Source organism: Misgurnus anguillicaudatus, chromosome 6, assembly GCF_027580225.2.
Source record: "Misgurnus anguillicaudatus chromosome 6, ASM2758022v2, whole genome shotgun sequence".
Lineage (NCBI taxonomy): Eukaryota > Metazoa > Chordata > Actinopteri > Cypriniformes > Cobitidae > Misgurnus > Misgurnus anguillicaudatus.
In genome coordinates this window covers 482,521-508,984 of record NC_073342.2, presented here as the reverse complement: position 1 = coordinate 508,984, position 26,464 = coordinate 482,521, and the positions used below count along the sequence as shown (strand labels likewise).

The 26,464-nt window shown below is 36.9% G+C and overlaps 1 protein-coding gene across 1 annotated transcript in view; it reads left to right on the top strand.

Moving 5' to 3' along the window:
- Positions 1 to 2,212: 2,212 nt before the first annotated feature.
- Positions 2,213 to 26,464, top strand: part of trim44 (tripartite motif containing 44) — a 61,553-nt gene continuing 37,301 nt past the window's right edge. Inside the window, exons 1-2 of the mRNA XM_073868327.1 lie at positions 2,213 to 2,442; positions 15,222 to 15,745. Of these exons, the coding sequence (XP_073724428.1) occupies positions 15,257 to 15,745 (489 nt within the window). The 5' untranslated portion in view covers positions 2,213 to 2,442; positions 15,222 to 15,256. The remainder of the gene's footprint in view (positions 2,443 to 15,221; positions 15,746 to 26,464) is intronic.

Sequence of the window (26,464 nt, the reverse complement as noted above, 5' to 3'; positions counted from 1 at the left end):
TAGCAAATGGGACATCTGGAAGATTTGAAATGGGTAGAGGAATAAGGCAAGGATGTCCGATTTCTCCTTTTTTATTTTTGTTGGCAATGCAGATAATGTCTCTTCATATTAAAAAAGGTAATTTTCAGGGTATTACAGCTTTAGGGAAAGAATTTCGGTTGTGTCAGTTTGCAGACGACACCACTTTGTTTTTAAAAGACAGAAATGAAATCATTAAGGCAGTGAATTGTATGAAAGAATTCTCCATTGCATCTGGGCTAAGAATGAATGTGAATAAATCAGTTTTGTTTCCTTTGAAAGAATGTTCGGTTAACCAAATATGTAATATTCCAGTTGAAAATCAAGTAGTGTATCTTGGAGTGGTGATTTGTAAAGATGAACATTTACGGAATAATTTAAATTTTAACCCAATTATTGATAAAATTAGTAAGAGGTTTAATATTTGGTTGCAAAGGGACTTGTCAATTCAGGGACGGGTATTATTGTCAAAAGCCGAAGGGGTTTCTAGGTCAGTGTATACATCTTTATCATTGGATGTTCCTCCCAAAGTCACAAAAAAATTAGATCAAATGCTTTTTCAATTTATTTGGAGGAATAAACCACACTATCTGAAAAAAGAAATCTTATGTAATTCCAAAGATCACGGTGGCTTAGAAGTACTGAGTTATGACACATTAAACAAGGTATTTAAAATAAATTGGATTATTCAATATCTAAAGAATAAAGATAGTATATGGAATTCGTTTCCAAACTATTTGTTTAAACAAATGGGTGACCTTGCATTTTTATTAAAATGTAATTATTCAATTGAAAAACTACCAGTTAAACTTGCTAATTTTCATAAACAAGCTCTCTTGGCTTGGACTCTGGCCTATGAATACAACTTTTCCCCTAGGAGATTCTACATTTGGAACAATAAAGATATGCTGTATAAAAACAAAACACTTTTCTTTGACCATTGGTATGAAAATAATATTGTACTAGTTAGCCAGTTATTAAATAAAGATGGTCATTTATTAACGTATAAGGAATTTTTGGATAGATTTAAAATACCAATTAAACCCAAGGAATTTGCTGTTGTGATGGATGCGATTCCCCAAAAGGTATTAACTCTTTTTAAGAATGCATCACAAGATGGAGATCCAAACCTTATTGACATAAAGAGCAAAATATTTATTGGTGACATAAATATATTGCAAAACAGAATCACAAATAACTATATTAGAAACAAATTAAATAGAATCGTTTATCCTCCAGCTCGTTTTTTTTGGACTTCTGTTTTTGGGAATGTGAATTGGAGGAAAGCTTGGCGAACAGTGGACAAATTTTTTATTAATAATAAAATAAAAGAAGTCTCTTTTAAAATAATGCATAGGATATACCCGGTAAAGCATGTGTTAGAAAGGTTTAAATTGGATATTGATTATTTATGTTGTTTTTGTCAAGGTGAAAAGGAAACCATTTTTCATTTATTTTTTCATTGTATACACACAAAGATGTTTTGGGTTGAATTGGAAAGATTTATTATGAAAAAACTGAACATTGTTTTACAGCTAACTGGACTGGACATATTAATATACTTCAATGATCAAACACTTGACAAAGAAAAGGAATATCTTATTCAGATGTTGATTTTACTGGGGAAATTTCACATTCATAAGGTAAAATGGTCTGACTCCAAACCAAACTTCATTCACTTTAAAAATGAGCTTAAGAATTACTGTACTATGCTAAAGAACTGTAACAGTAAAAAATCTGACAGAGCTTACATGATTACAAGCAAATATGATATTGCTAGTTGAATGACATTATTTTTCTTTTTTTCCCTTCTCTCTCTCTTTGTTAATGTATTTATTTTAAATAACTCTGGCTTGTTTATTTAAAAATTGTATACTTTTGTTTAATTGTATATTTCTCATTGTACTACTGTTGACTGCAAATAAAAAAAAATAAATAAAAAAATAAAAAATAAAAAAAAAGGTCGCAGCCTTTGAATTGGGACACAGCTTATCATTCCCTATTCCAACCGGAAATAGTAGACCATCCGGGTATCTTTGGGATACTTATTTCAACATACTACGATTTGGGACGTACTAATTCTAGTTTCGAATACTATTTAGGACGGATAGTATGCGAATTGGGACTCAGCACAAATTTTGAACGTTTGCCACTCAACAGGGCGAGCTCCGGCGGGGTCACGTGGAAAGGTGACGTCAATGCATATCCTCTATAATTTGGTTTCCGAAACAAAACAAGGAAGTGTAGGTGTGAATGTGCAAAGAAACTAAAGTGTTAGTACATAATCAACTGGCGTAGAGCTGTATGATAACAGGACAACTAAAGTTAGACAGAAATGTAAAAAGAAGTGACAACATTTCTTTACATTTAACTTGCGGAAGTGTAATCGAACGACCGAGGCGAACAGTGTACTTCCCGAGTAAGGTAAGACTGAGGAGAAAGACAAGAAACAGAAAACATTCATGAGCTTTCTGGTGTTGTGAGGCAGAAAAGAAGAAAAGTTACAGCAATATCAGAAATAAACTGGCAAAGATCAATGGAATGTGTCGTTTGCATGGGCGAGGCTAGCCCCTTTTTAGGGGTGCTTCAGCACCCCTAAATATGAGCTCAGCACCCCTAAAACTTGGAGCAAGAAATGTATTTAATCTAAAATGTTCGTTCGTCTTTGACAAGGTTAAATAATGTCCAAAACATACTCCGTAGTTTGTGGTTTAAAATGTATATGTTAAGGTAGAAAATGAAAACCTCCCCGCTTAGCAAATGGTGTCATCCTCTTCTTTTACTTCTCTGTACCTGCATCGACCGTCATTCAGCGCGAAAAGTTTGTTAAATATCTGGAATAATTTATGTTGCTCTTTCATAACTCGGAGATCAAAAACTTGCGAGTCCAGTTGAACAAACACAGACTTGCAGAGTATATTTTGAGTTGACAAAACCAAACTAATCTATCCCGTTTCTGCGCTAAAACAGATTTTATGTGGAAAATGCGTAATGTGTACACTACATTAATGTGTAGTCCTTATTGCATCTAAAGTCGTAATTTCGTTTACAGACATAAGTTTTTGTTCAATCGCGAATTCCAACGTAAAAATGTGCAATTGTTTTAATACATAATGGTAACGTATGTTTCTCACCAACACAACCAAGTCATTCATGAATAATACATTCAAACGTCAAGAGACTTCATGTGTGGCATTGCACATCAGCCGTTTCTTAATGCCAAGTTCGGACTCAAGTGTTTAAACGGGAAAACCCAGTCCAGCTATATTGTAAAGGAACATCGGAGATGTGCGTAAAGTTGGCATCCAACGCAAAACGTCGCTAAGCTAGTCTTATCGTTTGTATTCCGTTTTGGCTGGTTTGCTGTAACAGTGTTCGTTTGTGCTGCTTTAGTTTTTCAAATATGAAACAATAATCATTTTTCTGTTGTGTCTGAAATGCATGTAGCCTACATTTTCCTTGTTTATTTCCTGGTTGCAATATTTTGTCAATCTGTTACTTGCTGTTTTTGATGTTCATTTAGGTCTGCGGCTGTTAGTCAGTTGTTGTTGTTGTTGTTGTTGTTTGTTGTTCTTGTCTATCTTTCATTCAGTGATTTGGTTGTTAACAGCAGGTATCATCATTAAACGGGGCTTAAAGGGCCATTTCATCGATAGAAACATTAATCTTTATTGAAAGTGGGTCATATTTGTAGTCGAAATGTAACATAAATTTAGAATTTTGTGCCTATTTGACAGAGAAAAGAAAGAGCGTGACTTTAGGGCACATTTGTATGAAAAACTACATCTCCCAATGTACCACTATGCACAGCTCTGCAAGCCACTTCCATTAATCGAAAACCGCTCAGATATGCTATTGTGTACATAAATGCCACGTAAGTAAAACAAAGAAAATGGCCTCCACTGTTTCTGACAGACACCAATCTTGACTTACTTTTAAGCGTTATGTTACGTTGTGTTAAACACAATAACACTCTGGTCTGGTGTTTAGCAAAGTCTTATTCAAACAGTAACGTCCCTGCTGAAAAAAACAGCATACCAGCAAGACCAGCATATGTTGTGTTTTGGTGCTGGTTTGCTAGTGAACACCAGCTAAACCAGCATCCAACCAGCATTAGCACCAGCATCAAACCAGCATTAGCACCAGCTAAACCAGCATTAGCACCAGTATCCCATGCTGGTCATACCAGCATATGTTGTGTTTTGGTGCTGGTATGCTGGTGACCACCAGCTAAACCAGCATAGAGCAGCATAATTCCCATGCTGGTCCATGCTGGTTTGATGCTGTTTTTTTCAGCAGGGAGGTGTCAGATCCGCAGTACAAATGTCTTATCAAGTACTTAAAAAAGGGTATGCATATTAAATGTTTATTTAGTTTTACCAATTTTCTTTTTGTCTCTTGTTTACTGTAATTACATCTGTGTTATATCAGCCTCATTGCTTTCACAATATAGACATATAAAACATCACTCAGATATATGCTATTGTGTACATAAATGCCACGTTAGTAGTGGTGGGCAGAGCGAGGCTTCGTGAAACACTGAAACAGTTTAATCAATTGTGCCGGATGTTTCGAGGCTTCGAAACATCAATCCGAAACCGCCTCCACAGTGACACCTAGCGGTCGTTTGCATGTCTTTACATGAAGCAGCCTTGACAAGATTTTAGACGAGCGCTGACAAATTGTATCCCACATGTTGTTTGTTTGACACACCAGTGATAGAATGGGAGAGTGGATAGTGCTCTCCACTCTCATGCGTAGATCTTAGGATCGAACCCGGGAAATGATGCGCTACATCATCATAATAAAATGCTTTTTGTTGTTGTTTTAACATTGTTTTACATGAGCTTTTAGGCTCACAATTGTCGATAACTATAGGCTATTCGGGTCTATTTAATAATAAAAAAATTGAATAGAGATATACCAAATAAATAATAAGAGATTCATAAAATATATAAAGCCATAATATGCCACTTTGTTTTAGGGATGCACCGAATCCAGATTTTTTAGGTTCCGAATACCGAATCCTACTTGCATCCTTATTCCATTAACACAGTAAAGCACATTAATGAAGTAAACAACGTCCACAGCAGTGTATTTTTCATTCTATTTAATTTTAACTGTACATTATGCCAGGATGACAAGTTGGAAAACTATTTTGACAATTACCATAAGCCTATGCATAATGAAAGCGATGCGTTGCGACACGCTCGTTTTTCCAATAAGCAAGCAGCTCCGCGCTGAAAACTATATACTTTAAGTTAGAAGCTCCGCTCGTCAATGTCACAGTCTTCACACGGCCGTCCAATTACAGTGGAGGAGGGGCGGGACATTACCACAGCAACCAACCGGCTCACAGCTGAAGCATCACTGCGACCAAGCGCTCGGCTGAAAAACAGCTGGCATTTGGCGTCCTCAAGGCGTTTTCGGCCGTGTTTAAAAGTTTTGGTGTGTCCAGCCCCTATGGTTTACCGAAAGAAAAAGCTCATCTCCACGTCAGCACCCGATGTGTGTAAACAACGGCCGCGTGACGTCGACCAGCGTAGCGCAAGCCAAGGGTTCGGTTCGGTGGAGAAAAAGTCTAGGATTCGGCCGAACCCGAACCCCGTCAAAAAGCCCAGTATTCGGCTGAATCCGAATCCTGGATTCGGTGCATCCCTACTTTGTTTACTTTATTCAAATATATAAATTGTTATGTGTTGATAAACTCAACCAGCTTCTTTTTTACATATAATTTCTCCAGCCTTTGAAAACATTCTCACACAAGGGACACTTGTTGCTGGCATGCATTTTTTGTAAGTAGCCTAAGTACATACCTATGAAAAAAAATTACTTCTTTTCAGTAATTTATAGTATTTGATCTTGCCAAAAATGCATCTATGAGGTATTGTCAGATTTGTTTCCTACCCTGTCAGTTTAAGATTCGACGCAGATTCGACATGTACGCCACCTTTCGAAATACTTGTGAAATGCACCGCTTGGTGTTTCGAATCACTTCATCATGTGACATGGGTGTTTCGAATCACATTTCGGAGCAGTGTTTCGAAACATTTACGCTTCGGGATCTCGACACAGTGTCAAAACGTCAGTTTCGCGGGAGCCATCCCTACACGTTAGTATAACAAAGAAAATAGAAACACTCACTTTATAGTCAGACATCCGTTAGGGCTGGGACAACGCGGCGACGTCATCGACAACGTCAACGCAAAATATACGTCAAAGTCAAATATGCGCATCGATTCGTCAGACCCGAAATGGCGGAGCCGTAGCAGCAACGTGGCTCCAGTCCACGCCAGTTTCACACACACAGCAAGTGTGAGCAGTGCATAAGCGGCACGTGTTTTTTCAGCGCCCATGTTAACAAGCATGCACCGCGCCGCATGAGCAGCACAAGCTTGCGGCGCTGTAGCAACACTGATGTGATCGTTTCTGCATCGGTTCTATTTTTGCTGCGCTGCTCACGCTCAATTAAAGTGACAGTGCTTTGTTTATAGTTTAAATGCTCGTTGATTGATGCGAAAAAGTGTGTTTTAAACAGTCATGACTCTGAGCAATTTAAGAGAAAGCAATGAAATTTGTTAAAACACACTGTTGCCAGAAGACTGCGCATTCATTCACTCTCTGTCCAGCAGTAAAGTCCTCATCTATCTTAATAAACTTAAGAGAAACAGATTTAATAATGTATGTGCTTCTTAAGTCTATAATTGTGTTTATATCTGTCATTACATGGACTTGAACAGCACGAAAACAATGTGGATTAAACAAATCAAGTTATAGAATTTACACTGACCATCAAAAGGCACATTAAAGAGGTTTTGCTCATAAATGCATGTAAAATAAAGTAATGTGAACTTGAGATTTTTATACTGTTACTAAACTGCACAGTATGCGCTGCAAGCGCTTTATAGATTGCTACCTCTGATTAAGAATGGATTATTTTGCACTTGTATGTCTTTTTATTTTGAAATTTTAAGAGCAATAAACACATATTGAAATGTATCCATTCAGATATGTAAATCAACATGTATAAATTGCTATTAGTTAATTAATGGGGAGATAATCGAGAATCAAAGTCGAATCGGACTGATAAAATGAATCGTTAGATTAATCGATGCATCGAAAAAATAATTGCTAGATTAATCGTTTAAAAAATAATCGTTTATCCCAGCCCTAACGTCCATTTATCCCTGTATCCAGCACACAAACGCGTCCACCGCACAATATCTCCACAGACGTGCTGGCTCAGTGCTTGTGCTCGTAAGCCGAAACACGTCTTTAAAATAAACATGCGCAAAGTTCCCGGAAACATTCACAAAACAAACATTCATATCCTGATCTGATGCAGAAATGTTATACTGAAAGCACACAGCGAGAGCACAGGCACTACTAGTCCGTCCAAGCTCATATACTCCACCGAAGCGCTTGTGCTTGTAAGCCGAAACACATTTGTGAAATAAACATGCCCAAACATGGCTAAGTAGCTCTCTTGCCCGGAAACATTCACCAAACAAACGTCCATATCCTGATCTGATGCAGAAATAGAAAGCACACAGCGAGTTTTCGAATTTAAACTAGTGTAATGTCTGCCAGGTTTCTGTTAGGCAGAGCACATCTAAGTTTTGGTCTAAAATTATCTCATTGATAATAGGTTCTTTATTGGTAAGCGATCTAATGTTAAGAAAGCCGAATTTTAACATTTGAGTTTCATCTAAGGCTGTCACTTTTTATTCGATATTCGCATATGCATTCGAACATGACGTGAAATATCCGTATTCAAACTATAAATAAACCATCCGGTTTTTAAAATGGCATGTGTAGCACATTTTTTTACAGTAACACCTCGTAATGGGAAGGAGGCTGAGAGTGAGACCAACGACAACAACTGTGCGCAAGAGAGGGAATCAAATTGGACAAACATGAACCTAATGTGCATAGAATTATAGTTTGTATATAAAATGACACATTAATGTTTATAGTGTTAAATATTATAGCAGAATAAAAAGCTTGTGTTAATACGTTCGCATTATGAAATTAGCATGTATGAAGATAATTATTATTTTTACAACGTAATGTAAACTTTATATTAAACAACAACAGCATTTGTCTTGTAAATGGATTTTAAATGATCATGTGCTGACTGTCACGCGTCACATAGACGACAGAGTCAAGTGAGATCTGCTTAACTATAGCGGTAAGTTTAATTTCATCTCAAATATCAAATGGTTTGTGCTCTCTATCATTAAAAACGGTCAAGCACACTGCACGTGCAGGGTTAATGTAATTGTCAATGACGGCTCACAAATGCGTGGGATAGCCTATGTAAGTGTGCTTGTTGTCAATGAGATTTCTTCTCACAAACACGCTCAAGTGCGTGATATGTGTGCTTGTCAATGACAGGCATAAAATCAGCGGAATTCCGCAGAGTTTTACGCCGAAATCTGCGGGCGCGGATTTCGTTTGGGCTTGGCTATATGCCTTACTCCTGCTGCTAAGTTGTCACCTGTTCTCAGTCGTTGTTATTCATAAGTTGATAACCTGCTGTTTTTTAAACATTAAGCAAAAAAGTAATCCAGACAGCGATGTTTATGACTGTCACGGTTAATAAATCGAATCTCCATTACGTTTTTGTTTTTTTGATGCGCGCAGGGGGACCTAGATATTCGAATATATTCGGATACATTGCGTGATATTCAATATCGGTTCGAATTAGATTTTTCTCAAAAGTGACAGCCCTGGTTTCATCTGTTAATGTATTTTTTTTTTCAAATTTTATATTAATACGATTTGTACGAGACGAGGTAAACTGTGCTCTGTATTCGTTTGTTCGAGGAGCAGACACAGTAACATAAAAATATATGTTAATTTGACAGAAAAAGCTGCATATTTTACACTGCATACTAAGAATTGCATGATAATTACGCTATAGCACAAGTTTAAGGCTTTCCCTGACATCCATGGCCCTGTGCTTATTTCTGTTCACGCTCTGTTTGAAGTCCGACGTGGAAATAAAGTATACCCGACCCTTTAAAGGTTTCTACTTACTGTGATTTGTGGTGTGGTGGGGTCACAGTCTTAATGTCAATAAATTGTTATTTATGTATGGAGGAACCTGATGCTGACGTCAGATAACGGGTCAGGTGTTCTGTTCACTGCGTGTGCGGCGCAAACAGGACTATGCATGACTATGCAACAGGGAACTGTAACATGAGCACAAACTTGCACATAAGATTAAAACTACTATTCAATATGCTAACAAAGCTACAGTATGTAGCCTAAGAAGACATTTTTAGAAAATAGATTTTAGAACAAATATAGAAAATAGGGCTGTCAAAATTAACGCGTTAACCCAAATTCATTTTAACGGCACTAATTTTATTAACGCACGATTAACGCAACACATAATTTCTGTTTCCACAGCTGGATGAATTGAGGCGCAGCAAGTGACCTGTCTAGATAAGTCAGTTTTCATAAAAGAGAACATTAAAGAGCCAGTAAGATGACAATTTTAAGCATCCTGTCACTATTTATAAGTCCCGGACAACAGGTTTAAATGCATGCAAGGTCAAAAAACACTGTAATTTTCTCAAAATATAAATTTAAAATTACCCCATTTCTCAGAGATCCCCAAACGATTCGTGTGAAGCCATTCAACGACTCAGCCTGCCTACCCCACCTTTCAGTAGCCTACTCTGCTCTGATTGGTCAACTGACAGAGTGTCTTTGCACACAATGCACAGATCACAGATCAGTCTCACAGACCACAGATCGGTGGCACAGACCAACAACAGTGCAACATGTATTGACCTCGTGCTAACATGATTTGCTGAGAAGACATTGTCAACATCAATACTCATCATTAATCCAAGCAATAAAAACGACGATTGAAACTAACATTTTACACTCATTTAAGCATTTATCTAAACTAACCGGGTCATAGCAAAACCGTAAATAAGCATTAGGGGTGGAACAATACATGTATTCGTTTCGAACCGAATCGGTACGGGGGTCACGGTTCGGTGCATGAATTTAAACGGAGAATACACGGTATGAAAATAAAAAAACTTGCGTGCAAAATAATGAATGTAATGCGGAACTACTGTTAGATACGCGGGTTCTTTATGGACAGCTAATCTGTTGCCCCGCTTTAGCTCTGAAGCTCTGATTGGCGCCAATGCAGCCGAGCTCCGCCTATGTATGCGCTCTATCAAAGCCCGTCTACATTCTCTGGCACTCTGCATTTTTTTGTCACGTTGACGCCGACAATTGATGTCTTTTAAATGATATGTTTCATATAGTAGTATATAAATGAGCCTATAGGTGGGAGATCTGATCTACACATTGCTTGTGTCATTTTATTATTTAGATTATTATACTGTACCATTTCCACTTTTGACTGTCTACATACAATTACTTACTCATTAATTACTTATACAAAACATGATTACTACATAGTTGAATCACACATTTAAATCATAATTATAAGCCATGATTACTACACTTTTACTATTAAAAATATATATTCCGTAAGGTATGTTAATAATTTACAAAAAATAAAAGTATTGTTTTTGTAAAGCAGATGATGACACAAAAGTACTGACGTTTCTGCAACATGAATATTAGTTTATTGTATTGTTTTTTAGTTAACTTTTATTTTTTTAAAATGTAATGTTTCTATTTTGTACAACATAATTAGCTTACTAGCCGCGTATGCAGACGAGATATTGCAATGACACATTTTTGAGCAGGCATTAGTGTAGATACCAATCGGGGTCCTAGGGGAGACCGAATTGCTCGGGGGGACTGGATTGCTCATGACACCGGTCCAGTCAGTGAATGAGCAGCCGACAGCGAGTATGGCAAGTGGTGGTGTTCCACAAGAGTTAGACGTTCCGCCAGCCTCTTTAAGATCGCAAGTTTGGCAAAGCTTCAGTTTTCCAGTCAGTTACAGTAGTACAGGCGAGAGAGTGGTGGAAAAGACGAGGACTTTGCGTCGGCGTTGTTCAGCAGTTGTTAGGTATGTGAGTTAGTGTTGGGCGATATGCCCTATTTTCAGATCGTCCTATCGTAAGCCTGTGAGATCGGCGATACACGATATTATCGGGGGGCGTGGCAGTAGTTTACTCTTTTTTAATTTGTTAATTTTTACTCATTATAACAAGTCACTTGATGGGTGGACAAAAAAAAACCAAGACCGTAACACCGTCATGACCGCAACCTTCTTAAAACTGATGCCATTAAAGCGAGTGCGTCATTAAAACCCTATCATGATTACTTAATAACTGTAAAAACATGCATCTGCGCACGCACACACACGTGCGCGCACATACAAACTATTCAATGCATTTATTTAGTGCTGTTGCAGAAGACTACACATGTCAAGCAGTGGTGCTCTCATGAGGTGCCTTTTTAAACGCATCGGTCCAGCGGAACGCGATCATATTTTAAACACAATCATATATTAAACACGAGGGACGTGTTGCTACAACTCATTGAAATGCATATCATTAACAGGATTAATACCTAGTGATCTGACTTTAGACAGAGCGCAGCTCTCTGCACGTACGCGAGAGTGAGAGAGAGGCGCTAATATGCAGCGGGTCATATTTTAAACAAAAAGTAAAGTTTGCCTCAGCTCGCATGAAACGCATTAAACTGAACAAATAAGGGTTACTACTTTAGTTTATGTTTAGACTGCGGACAGACGCGAGAGCGCGTGCACGTGAGACAGAGAGAAGCGCAGCTGCTCATGACGCGGCACGCTGGATTTAGTGGTAGAAGGAGACCAAGACGCGCGCATTAAGTGCAGGTACGTGCAAGAAGGAATACTCTCTTTACAAGCTCTCCGCGTAAAGTGAAGCCCACAAACCCTCCTGTGAGGAAAAGCATGCATTGTCTGTGTTAATATAAAACTATGATGATAATAATAATAACCATTCGCCAACTATCGTCGTGACTATCGCCATGAAAGCCTGCCATTGGCGATATGTCTGAAGATCGTCGATACACGATACTATCGTTTATCGGCACAACCCTAATGTGAGTGGAAATACATCTAATCAGGGCTCTCAAGTCTCATGCATTCACCTTGACAAACACGCATTTCAGTCAGTTCATACGCCACACTTTGTATTTCTCACGCTGAGAAGTAGGAGATAAATTGTCCTGCTATATACAACAAGCATACGCAGGGCAGTTCTGTCAAGTTCAGCTGCTTTCAGTTTTTTAAGCGTGCTCAACTTTAGTCAGCACCATCAGCGTCAGAGTACCGCGAGAAATCTTGCGGAGGAGGCTGATTTCAAATCGCTCTCGCGTTACTCTGACGTCATCCACTTGTCGTTTCTTGCAGCCCCTCGTGAAGTCGTACACACCTATTAATTCATCCTACAAGCCTATTTTTTGTTCTTTAGTACATTAATATGAAATAAGGCCAAAATGTAATTTTAAAATGTATTTAGGTAACATTTGTAATACATTTGAACCCATATTTGTATGAAAGATGAGTACAAGATTACTTAAAGAGGTATACATTTTTGAAATACGAGATAGTATGTTAAATGCATTTTAGTTCATATTCATGACATCTGAAAATAACACTGATAAGGACACCTGTTTTTAAGATTAGCTTAAGTACTAAAAAAAATGCCTTCTTCATTTTTGTTTTGCTTTTCCCTCCATTGTACCGAAAGTGAATCGAACCGTGGCGCCTGAACCGAGGTACGAACAGAACCGGGACTTCTGTGTACCGTTCCACCCCTAATAAGCTTTTTTTTTTTAATTAGTTCTTTATTTGACAGGGACAATGGACAGTAATGATACTACCCCAGAATTAGCTACAAAGCTAAATTTCATCTGCTGTCCCTGGGCAGGATTACACCAATTCATCAGTAAAGTACAATACAATTTAATCACAATAAAATAAAATACAATTTAAACAGTAATATACAGAGAAATATAAAAACATGTTCACTTCATTATATAATTAATGATCACAAGCCTGACATGCCTTCAACCAACCTTTTAAATGTGATTTAAACTGCACAAACGTGGTGCTTTGTCTAATGTCAGTTGGTAAATTATTCCAGGTATTAACTATTGTTACAGAAAATGCTGATCGACCAAACTCAGTCTTTGCAAAATGCGCCTCACAAGCATGCATTAGCCGTTTGCTAACGTGACTCTCTGACAGTAAATTAACAGTTTAAAGTTAACACACAACATCATTCATCATTAATCCAAACAATACAAACGACGATTGAAACTAACAATTTTACACTCATTTAAGCATTTATCTAAACTAACCGGGTCATAGCAAAACTGCTTGCTATCGTGGCTCTGACAGTATATAAGTAAGAGTTTAAACAACGATATCATTCATCATTAATCCAAGCAATAAAAATGACTATAGACATTTTACGCTCATTTAAGCAAGTATGTAGCTATAATCATACTTACAGGTTGTGGTTAGGAGACGCATGTTGTTCCAAATAAAGTGGGTACTGAACCATCTTTCATTGCCAAACGTCTAAATCCCTCCATTAAAAATTAATTTTAACCACTGATTCTTCACAGCCAGACACGTTTAGAATATCCCTACTTGAAAAAGTCTCCTTTGGTAGTGAAAACAACAAAAGCGGAAAACAGCGTGAGCTGATGTTTACACTCACACACTAGCTAGCTGTGGGCGGGTCATAGTTTTTGTTTCTCCTGCAGGCAAGGCTGTAGGCGGAGATTAGTATCTCATGTGACGTGGATAAGTTCGTGTGACGTGGATAATATCAGGAAGAAGAGTCACTCCCTATAACGACTCGTTTCAGCGATTCAGAGTCGACTCCCTGCTTTAGAAGCCAATAACTTTATTAATCGTGCACTTTTTGGTTCAACTACTTTACACGTTGTTTACATTGATGGACAGCTACACGACACACTGCAATAAAGGTTAGTTTCGATTTTGGATCTGTGTGGGTCTTTAAGCTCTCGTCTAGCTAATCCAATGCTGTAAATGGTCATTAAATATCTAAAATAATCTTTATCTGCACGTTTCCTGAGAGGTGTACCGTCCCAAATCCATAATCTAAAGCAAAGATGCGTCATCATTCACTTTTTGGTTTCGTTTTTAAAGCATTCAGAAATGATAGAAAAAATAGACTGCAGGACTTGCTTGATGTTAAAATAATTATTAAGAGAGATAAAGTTCAGGACCCGTTTGATGTTAAAAGAGTTATTAAGAGTGACAAGACTCAAAAGCAATGTCTGACGCAGACATCTGAAACGCATGCATACAAACGCGCGAGTGCGTGACCCCGATATATATAGACATCTAACACAAAATTACAGTTTTAAAAATATATGTTTTGACAAGAATTCATGCAGGTATGACCTATAATCTGTTATTTCTGAAGTGAATGTTTGGATCATTATATTAAACCTTTGCATTAGCCTACAGGATCTTAAAGTGGTCTGGCTCAATGTCAAAATTAAACAATAAAAGAAAAACATATATGTAACATATATTGATATTGTTTTTGCTCTTCGTAAACGGGTGTAGTTCTGTCATGCTTTGTCAGATTCCAACAATTGTTCCAATTGTATTGAAATTTTTTAATAGAGAATGTTAAAATATAAATGACTAATTTTTGAAAATTTGCTCATCCCAACTAAATTTGCCAGCACAGGTCACAAATGATCAGCAGCAAACAGAAATGGAGAAGGTCTTCTAAAGGGAAAATCATATATAAAACTATGGTTGATGGTTCCGTTGAAAATGTAAACAGGTTGTTGTAGACATACATTTGCATATAGCATATATATTGACCAAATCCATGCTGATTAGAGCATTAAAAACTTGAAAAGTGTTATATTTAGGTAAATTTAGAACAGCTAAAATGTGCAGTTAATTTGCGAGTCATCGTGAGTTAACTCATGAAATCATGCGATTAATCTAGATTAAATTTTTTAATCCATTGACAGCCCTAATAGAAAAGCAATAGGCTATACATATAGGGAAAAAAGAATCACATCATGAAAATGACAATATACATGTTGGTTTATATTCTGTACATTTTACCACCATGGGCGCTTGTAAAACTGTGGTGTTATAGTAATGCAATGCAGTAAAAAAATGAAATAAATAAAGTTGATTTGAAATTGAATGCGTAATGTTAGCAGTCATACATTTTGCTGATATGTCTTTCGTTCACAATTAGGTTTATTCTCTTGCCCACCCACTTTCCCCATTGACATGGATGCATCAGGAGGATATTGGGACAGTTGCCTGAATGATGAGGACCTGCCTCAGATGGATGGTACATGTGATGCTTGTGAGCCAGACGAACCTCAGCCAGCCTGTCTGGTATGCCCACTATGTTGCTTCGCCTTCTGCGTCAGCCATGCAGATGAACATTCACAACGCTCTGGTCACCTGCTCCAACCGTACCTTCCTCTAGACCTACAGCTAGAGAAAAGACCCCTGAGAGATCAAGAGGCATCTGAAAACAGATCAGAGGGGGCAGAGGCTGCTGGAGGTGAAGAGAATAAACTGGTGCTTCAGCATGGGGTTGGCAAAAGAGACACAGTGACGGTGGAGAGACTAAAATGTAAGGAGCATGGACAAGAGGGCTCACTTTACTGTAAAAACGATGAGAGGATCATTTGCGTGGTGTGTGCTGTGCAGGGAGAACACAAGGAACATGAGATCATTACTCTCAAAGAAGCATACCTGTGGCAGAAGGTCAGTAAACAGATACACAGAGACACAAAATATCCAAAAACCACTAGCACAGTTTTATATATTTTGTTAATGTTCGTACTTGCATTATCCCACATTTCCTTGTTTGAATCCAGTGAAATTTGCAGTTTTATCCAGTGTAACAAAAAATTGCTACAGGTTGCTGGTCAAGACAAAGATATCTCAAAAAAGGCACTTAATCCACCTGTTTTACTTTATAAACTATGTACAACATGCTGCCAACTCTGCTATACTATTTTCTCGGCCGCTCCATTACACTCAAAAAATATTTAGGCCTAATTCATAAGATTTATGTATTTTGATTACATGTAGAATTTCCATCCATTTGGATTACATACTTTAAATCTAAAAAAACAAATAAACTTTATATGATAGATATTTTTTAGATATATGTAAATGAAACCAGTAAAATTTATGTAATAGTTTTACTTAATCCAATGTGTTTTAAATGCATTAAAAAATGGATTATGTATTCTTTATTAATAAACACAATTCACTTAAAATGCATTACATTTAGGTATCTTACTAATAAACCATTTATACATTTGTATACATTACTCCCACATTCACCCTCCTAAATCACAATATGCTATAACAAAATAACACAAAAAAGAATAGCCAGACCACTTGGTTTTACATTTTATCAATTTATTTAATAATTCAAGGCATTACTCATAAGGCAGCAAAAAAGAGCAACTAACAACTAGCATGACACTATGGCTTATACACCTCGTATTGTGTGCAAAAATAAATAAGTGTGTTTCAGACATTTCAGCCACAATTAACCTCATTCCACAAATAAGAGCAAACATTTTAACAGGCTGCAGAAATACAAAAAAAAAACCCTGTAAAACTCGAGGTAGACATAAATCAGGTAAATCATAATTCGACCTCAAGTTTACAGTTTCAATGCAGATTTAAAAGGGCTCTAAATTATCCCAAATAAGGCATAAGGGTCTTATCTAGCTAAATGATTGTCATTTTCAAAAATAAAAATAAAAGAGGACTTTTAAATCACAACATTTTGCACTAGCTGTGTAACACGCTAGCATGACATAATTGAAACTACCGCTCCAGCAGAGGTGGGTAGAGTACCCAAAATCTGTACTCAAGTAAAAGTACAAGTACTTATACAAAAATGTACTCAAGTAAAAGTAAAAGTATCAATCTAATTATTTACTTGAGTAAGAGTAAAAAAGTATTAGATGAAAAAACTACTCAAGTAGTTAGTTACTCGTTACTTCTGATCTGATAGAGAAGTAGCGCAAAAGCACTGAATTTCAGACTTCTTGGAGGGTTTTCACAAACCTCACCTTAAGAGTCTCATTGTTCTGCTTATATACAAGTAAGCAGCCTATCTCAGTCCTGCAATGGGTACATTAACATCACATAATGTGTCGTTTGAGAAAAAATTTCAAACACACACACACAGATGTTTTTCTGACGGTTAACTCTGTATTTATTTTCATGTTCACAACACAAACTTGTCAGCGTCTGCCTTTAAACATGCAAACAGTAAACAAATAAGAACGTGTGTGTCTGTTTGTTATCATGTTTTTATATGAATAGGTTATTTTCATTGCCATTAAAGTGCAATTACTGAACATAAACAGGAGTTTAATAAAAATGATCATTTTAGAATTTCATATGGAACTTACAGTATCTGTTTTTGTAAATCATATCTACATTTATTGTAATTTATAATACATGTTTCTTTCAAATCAATCTTTATTCTTTTATTTTTATTCATTCATTCTTTAGGAAGGATTTAAATAAAATACAATCCCGTTTTTATTTGAATGTATTTTCTACACATTAGTGAGGTGTCCGGATTTGTGTATAAATGCAGTCATTACATTATGCTGTTAAGTTTAGTTGTGGGGAAATGATATGGAATTGGCAGATGTGAACGTGCTGTTTGTATGGTTTAACTTACATTAGGATTTGTAATCGCTTGCACAAGAGTGCATATGGCAAAAAAACTCCGACAGTGTGTGAAATGACCATTAATACTGTTCAAATAGACAATACTGTGACACTTACTTCAGGCTGGATCTTGAATTCCTGTTCGCTGAGATGTCAGCTTGTTTATTGAACAAAGCACGCATCACATTATGAAACTATTCTTTTTGACCTCTTGGAGTGAAAACATAGACCGAACTTGAAGCCACGCATGATCTGCCTCCGATAACTCGCACAACGCACACGCGCCCTCATCTGCTTCTCCTATCCTTTACGCGGTCGCGCGCGCTAAAAGGGTGACCTCGGGGTCGCGCGCTAAAGGGTGACGCAGCCTTTTTCGCGCAACTTTCGAACACGCCCTATAAACTTTAAAAAAATATATATATTCATTCATTATTACCATGTGACAGTAGCGCAGTAACGCCGCCGAATGTAGCGAAGTAAAAGTACAGTTTTTTCACTAGAAATGTACTTGAGTAAGAGTAAAAGTACCCATCCTTAAATTTACTCTAAAAGTACTAGTTACCCGAAAAATGTACTCAAGTAAATGTAACGAAGTAAATGTAATTCGTTACTACCCACCTCTGCGCTCCAGTGTTTACAAGTGAGGAGAAAGAGGAGCGTTCAGATGTTGTTGTATGTGGAATGATACTATTAATGTCTTTGGGTCTGTTTATTATTTAAAATGGTCCACAAATGTGCATTTCACATTTGTGATGTGTAACCATTCGACGTTATTATGTAGTACGCAATGTCGCACTGGTGTGTCACATGGATAATGCAAGACAAGAAGTTGTGTTTTAAAAGTTTTCTTGCAGAAAATGACAATCTTCTGGATAGACAAAACCCCCACGCCCCGGTTGGGATCGCCCAGAGCCCTCCAAAGCCGCCCTGAAACTGCAATTTTAAACTGCATTGAAACTAAACTGTTGAGGCCCAATAAGGTCCATTCAATTAAGAAAAATCCTGGAGTGTTTTTCTCAAAAAACATAATTCCCTCTCGACTGAACAAAAAAGACAAACATCTTGGATGACAGACAGTAAATTATCAGGATTTTTGTTTAATGAAAGTGCAATATTCCTTTAATGTTAAAAAGTTCACTTATAAATGTACAAAAATGTACCCACTTTGAGGGGGATGTATCAGCGTGTCTGTCAGATATTCACTGAAGCATCTTTCAGTGATTGCTTGGTTGTATCCAGTCCAGTTTCATTAGGATTTTTTGAAACGCGTCAAAGGTGCACTTGAGGTTCTTCAGGTAGTTCAGTTTAAGTGCATAAATGAGTCCAAAAAACAATTTCACACCCATGTCTGACACCAAGTAGGTTTTGCAGAACTTCCACTGTCTGTGCAATCCCCAACTCACAAATTTCACAATTCTGGAGAAGAACAACAACAAAAAATCAGTCCCAATAGTAGTCACAGTGAAATTTTCAAAAATGTTCAGGCAAATTGTTTTACAAACTCTGATATTTAAAATATGTAGACTAATTCAAACGCGTAAAATAATAGAACATTAGTCACAAAACCATCAAAAGACCTGAAAACAGATAATCACCTTGTTTTAATATCTAGTTATCCAGAAGATATTTATATATATGCACGTACACATACACGCACGTACACGTACACATACACACACGTACACATACACGCACGTACACATACACGCACGTACACATACACGCACGTACACGTACACGCACGTACACGTACACATGCACGTACACGTACGTAAATAGATAAATATAAAAATAGAGTAGGTTGACATACACTTACCACATATACTTTAATGTGTTTCTCCTTGCCTTTTTTGAGGTAGATACAGATGCCTTCATTCTTAAACTAGAACAAGACAAAAAACCCCACATGATTTAATGATTTTCTTTAACAATATTTTATGTAGATAATAGTTTTTATAGAGACAGATAAAGATTTTGTGAGACGAAGAGTATGTATTTTTCTGCTTCAGAAATATTGTGTCCCAGATGTGTGTACACTACCGGTGAAATGTTTGGAAAGAAGTCTCTTATGCTTATCATGCCTGCATTTATTTAAAAAATCCCACCTGTTTCCAATATTGACAATAAATCATCATATTAAAATTATTTGTAGCATAACTAACATACCCTGTCTAGCAGGTTGTCCCACCGTATAGACCAGGGATGGGCATCGAGGGCCACAGTCCTGCAGAGTTTAGCTTCAACCTTATTAGAACACACCTGAATGTCATTTCCAAACAGTCCTGAAGACTTCAATTAGATTTTTCAGCTGTGTTTGATTAGGGTTGGAGCTAAACTCTGCAGGGACACCGGCCCTCAGGACCAGGAGTTGCCCACCCCTGGTATAGACGATGATATGATGCTGTATATGTAAACAAAAAAGTTTTAATTAGACACACACAATGCACTCAACAACGTAGTATAATTGTAACATTCTTTTGTTAATAAAGTCACAGAGATTATATGATTATTTTATTTTTTACAGGATTAGCCTACAGTAGCCTATGACTTTATTTATTTCTTAGGTTTCAAACATTAAACCACAAAAAAATAACGAATAAAAGCAACAGACACTGACATGGTAACTTACATTCCAACAGACCGTCTGTTGATGTCTGACTGTGTAGTGAGGTGTATTTTACTCTGAAACATGCAACGCGTCACACATGTAATTAAACAACAGACAATTATATTTTAGATAGTCACATCAAACTTGTTAACTTTACTCACCCACAATTTGGCGATCGTAGACTATTACGTAGATGACGATCCAGTCCAATGCAAAATGGCAAAGTCCATGTGCTGTAGCGTCTGTTTTTTATTTTGGCGCCACCTCCTGACTGGAGTGTGAATAGGCATAATTTTTGCTTCTACTAAAGTCAGTTTCCTGAAATTTGTATGTAAACCAATCTCATAGAATTTATCCGGTTTGTTTCACAGCTAGCTTTATTTAATCCATATTCATACATTTTAACTGATTAAATCTAATAGTTTTTACATTGAACTGATTTATATATATTCTAATAAATCGGATTACATACATTTTGAAAAACAAGTATTTAAATAAAATCTAAATGATCCAAATACTTAAAAGTAAATATTGCCAGGAATCGTTTTTTTTTTTAGTGTACCTGGCAACCCCAACGCGATCAAATCAGATCGCTTTGGATCAGTCCATTTCTGACGAAATGATAGAGGTGTTTGGGAAAGTCCATGTATTGGGAATATAGTTTCTACATTATTCATTATTCACTCTTTCAGACCCCTCTATTACTTTGTATGCAAAGAGGGAGTGATTGTGATTATTATTATTATAAGGGTTTGTTCAGTTCAGTAGTGTTGCAGTAAGTTGTCAAAAACAGAAGTATAACAGTAAATAAAAATCGGTTCAGCATATCGGTTATCGGGCACATAAGCAGCCAAATATTTGTTATCGGTATTGGTTTTTTAAAAAATCAGTATCGGTCGATCTCTAAATGATATGTGTGCCCCACGATTAGTTAAAGACAATCGTCGCGATTAATGTGAAAAGACCAAGCAGAAAGCAGACGGTCTAAAATCAAGCAATGTGTTTGTTTGATATGGACGGAGTCAGAGTATATGGAGTGGATATTGGCATCACAAGATTTACAGTCATTTACCTTGAATAAACATAATGGCAGAGCAACAAGAAGAAAGTGCAGAAATACGTATGTTACTTTCCAAAAAGGTTCATAAACTCCATTGTTTGGATATTTCGGATTTGAGAAAAGTGATGTTGATTAGGTAAGTTAAGAGTCTTGTGCAAACTGTGACTCTGTTCCGTCCAAACGTGAAGTGTCAAGAGTTTTAAAAGCTGAAGACACAAGCCACAACCATAAAAAATCCCCGACCATCCATGACACAGGACCCACTGTAATTCAAGTCTCCTGGCTCAAATGGCTTAATGTAATTCACCTCCAGGTGGAAGGTGAGTCTATGGAATTAGGAGTCCGAAAGCTTCCAAAGTATAAAAGTATTTTAAGCCAAGTTATGATAAAAGAGTGGTCTGTTACACTGTGCCAAACGTCGCTGCCTTATCACGGGAGCACAAAGACAATGCATGAGCATCTCAAACGAAAACACTCGGGAGTTTTTGACGATGCACCCACAGAGAAGAATAGGACTACGTAAGTAACTGTTATATAGTGAGGAAAATAAGTATTTTGCAAGTTCTCCCACTTAGAAATCATGGAGGGGTCTGAATTTGTCATCGTAGGTGCATGTCCACTGTGAGAGACATCATCTAAAAAAAATCCAGAAATCACAATGTATGATTTTTAACGAATTATTTGTATGGTACAGCTGCAAATACGTATTTGAACACCTGTCTATCAGCTAGAATTCTGACCCTCAAATCCTACCTTTAAAATGTCCACCTCCACTCCATTTATTATCCTAAATTAGATGCACCTGTTTGAGGTCATTAGCTGCATAAAGACACCTGTCCACCCCATACAATTAGTAAGAATCCAACTACTAACATGGCCAAGACCAAAGAGCTGTCCAAAGACACTAGAGACAAAATTTTACACCTCCACAAGGCTGGAAAGGGCTATGGGGAAATTGCCAAGCAGCTTGGTGAAAAAAGGTCCACTGTTGGAGCAATCATTAGAAAATGGAAGAAGCTAAACATGACTATCAATTAGGGGTGGGAAATACAGCCCAAAAATTATATCATGATATTTTAAGAATTTCGGCAGAGGTGTATAATACTTGAGTATTTTAGTTACATTTTCCAAGCATCTGTGCTTTATCAGAGTGTTTGTCTTGGGAAAAAAATTTACTTTTCTTTACTAAAAAATGTTCACTACATTCTAAAGCATAGAATCATACTGTGTATTCATTATATATTGCATATTAAAATTGATTTAATGCCTAATTACATAAAAATTGTGTACTTTTACTTTCTTGAGTAAAAGTACGAAAATAAGTTTTACTCAAGTAAAAGTACAAAAAAATGACTAGATGTTTAATGTACTTAAATATTAAATATAAACCAAAAACTTGAAATTATGAAATGTAGTGGAGTAAAAATTATGATTATATGTTTTGGAATGTATGTCCAAAGAAAAACACTAATAAAATATGAATAATTGAAAATTTACTTTTATGTAGAAAGTAAAAATACTTAAGTACTATACAACTCTAGACGGTATAAAAAATTATGGAAAAGGAAGTGCATTTTTCATCCAATGAGCTATCATTGATGACAAACGACCTTATTCGAAGTGTAAATCCATTGTCATAAGGTGGCAGAAGCAGCATTAAAGTGCAATAGTAGTGACATGATCACACAGCATGAGTCAAATGTAAACAAAGTACAAACTAGAGATAAAATGGTATGAATATTTTAAATCACTTTGACACTACCACAGATTGTCAGTAATTTTCACAGATCCCAGTAACTTAAGTCATTAGCTAACTAATCAAAAAAATTATTTTGCATGTACGTGCACTTTTGTTCGCATGAATGTCAAATAAATAAAATTAACATTAATCATGGCACTTTGGGGGTCATGAGATAAATGTTTATCCAGTGCAGATAAAATGCAAGTGAATAAATCAGATTTTGATATAAACACAGAAGAAATCTACAAGTCATCTATCTGTGTCTATGGTCTGTATGTTGTGAGAAATTGGGTGTACTTTAGGACCCACTAGCGGACGATGTGCTCGCGCCTTGCGGCACTCGCTGAAGAAACAAACAGGGCAAAACAGTGCTTTAAACTCATCAGATCACATTTTAATGGAAAATGAATTGAAAAGATGGATCTGTCTATTTAAATATTAAGTAAACATGCGTCAGTACAACTAGAATGTGAATTAATTTAATGTGGATTTAAATTCAGTCAGTAAAGTAAGTTACTGCAATCACAGTGGTACGATTTGGCAGTATTTTCCCTATATAACACCTTAACACTTCGGTTTAACAGTATCTAAAGTAATTTACACAGCGATGCTCCGTTGAGTCATTAGTTCACTTTTTGGCCGCACATCAACCGCTGCTAGTTCAAGTCAATTCAATTTTATTTATATAGCGCTTTTCACAATAGTTAATTGTTTCAAAGCAGCTTTACATTAATAGAAGCAGTGAAAAGCACAGAAAAACGACAGATAGCCTGAAGCCCCACTGTTGTCGTTAATGCAGGTTCAGTGGCAAACGGGTCTATATGGCATACTATTCACAAGACCGCAAGAAAACGCCAAAATCGAAACCCGACCATACGTGCCAACCTGTTTGACTAAGGCCAGAGGCCCCACTGTCGTTGTTAAAGCAGGTTCAGTGGCAAACGGTGGCAAACTATTTAATGCAATTCATTTGAAGTTTTCATGCTGATAAGGTTTTTATTTATTTATTTATTTATTTATTTATTTATTTATTAGGTTGGTCTGTGTTATGACCGTGAGTGCTTTGTTCCGTAAAAATAACTATTGCGAGTTAGTTTTACTAGACAAATTATGTGAATGCTTTGTTGAAAAAAAAAGTTTTAAGTCTAGATTTAAAGTTATCGACTGTGTCTGATTCTCAGACATCGGTTGGTAAATCATTCCAGAGCTAAGTAGGAAAAGGATCTTTAGACCCTTTTGATATTCTAGGGATAATCAAGTGACCAGAATTTTGCGACCATAGTGTGCGTGATGGATTGTATTCTGATAGTAATTCTCTAGGGCTGGGTAAAAATATTGATTCATCAATGCGTTGCAATTATTTGTTTCTCAATTCAATATCGATTCATCAAATCCTATGAATCGATTCAGCCCCCCGGCAAATGGCGCCGCTGTGGGCAACACTCTAGTGAGAGCGTTCAGCGTTGTACAAGACGCGCTTTATCAAAACAGAAAGATCAAAGATGGCAAACAGCAGCACTTCTTTCAAGCCTTCACCATCAACGTGATCAAACATTAGTAATACTACACACATTATTTAAAAATATACTCAGGTACTTAATTGCTTGTGTATTTACTTATTATTGAATCGATATCGAAGCAAGTAAATCAATATTGAATTGAATCGAATCGAATCGAAGCATCAAGAATCGAAATTGAATCGAATTTTGACATTCCTAACAATACCCAGCCCTATAATTCTCTAAGATATGAGGGTGCTAGGCCATTTAAGGCTTTGTAGGTGATTAGTAATATTTTAAATTGTATGCGATATTTAACTGGTAGCAAGTGTAAAGATGCCAGAATTGGGCTTATGTGGTCATACTTCTTAGATCGAGTAAGTACCCTTGCAGAAGCGTTTTGAACTAGCTGAAGCTTGTTTACCTGATTTGCATGGCATCCCCCGAGTAACGAATTACAATAGTCTATTCTTGAGGTCATAAAAGCATGGATAAGCTTCTCTGCGTCAGATGTAGACAGTATTTGGCGTATCTTTGAGATATTTCTAAGATGGAAGAATGCTGTGCGGCAGACGTTGGTGATATGACTATCGAAGGATAAGTTGCTGTCGAACATCACACCTAAGTTCCTAACCGTGGAAGATGGCACCACAGTGCAGCCATCTATGTGCAACTTGTAATCTGACATATTATGTTTGTAGCGATTCGGTTCAATAATAAGTATCTCAGTCTTATTGGAGTTTAGCTTAAGAAAGTTATGTGCCATCCAGTCACTAACATTGCTAATGCAGTCTGTTAGCTTAGAAAACGTGTGTGTTTCGCTTGGGTGTGAGGAGATGTAAAGCTGGGTATCATCCGCATAGCAGTGAAAACGTTATGTTTTCTGATAATGTCTCCTAGGGGTAACATATATAACGAGAACAGGATAGGACCTAAAACTGATTCCTGCGGTACATCGTATTTAACCAGGGAGTGATATGACTCTTCCTCATTTACATAAACAAAGTGATAGCGATTGGTTAGATACGTTTGAGATTTCGCCAAGATCGGATGTTAAGAGGAGGTCATTTGTAACTCTAAGCAACGCTGTCTCTGTGCTATGGTGGGGCCTGAATCCTGATTGGAACTTTTCATATGTACTATTATTTGTCAAGAATGTGCGTAACTGGCTTGCCACTATCTTTTCTAATATTTTCGAAAGAAAAGGGAGATTTGAGATTGGTCTAAAGTTATTAAGCTCTCCCTGATCAAGCTGTGTTTTTTTAATCAGCGGTTTAATAACTGCTAGTTTGAAAGCTGTTGGAACGTATCCTATTTCTAGCGATGAGTTAAAGATATTTAGAACCGACGTTGACACTACAGGGAATACCTCTTTAAGTAGTTTTGTGGGAACGGGGTCTAATATACCGGACGATGATTTGGATGATGTAACTAGTCTAGAGAGCTCATCTATTGTAGTAGGTTTAAATGAATCAAGATGTTCGTATGGTAGTCTAGTGTTAAGTGAACTAATGGGTAGAGTGGTGGCTGCCTGGGTAGCTACGATGTTTTCCCTAATAGCCGTAATTTTGTTAGAAAAGAAGTTCATGAAGTCGTTACTATTGTGTTGAAGTTTACTATTGGTTTCTGTTTGTTCTTTGTTTCTAGTCAGTTTGGCAACTGTGCTAAAGAGGAAACGAGGGTTATTATGATTCTCATTTATAAGCTTGCTAAGATAGGTAGATCTGGCGGTATTAATAGCCTGTCTGTAGTGTTGAACACTCTCTTTCCATGCTGCACGCCATACCTCTAACTTTGTGCTTCTATAATTTCTTTCCATTTTCCTAGTTGCCTTTTTGAGGGCTGCGGTGTGATGTGTCATACCATG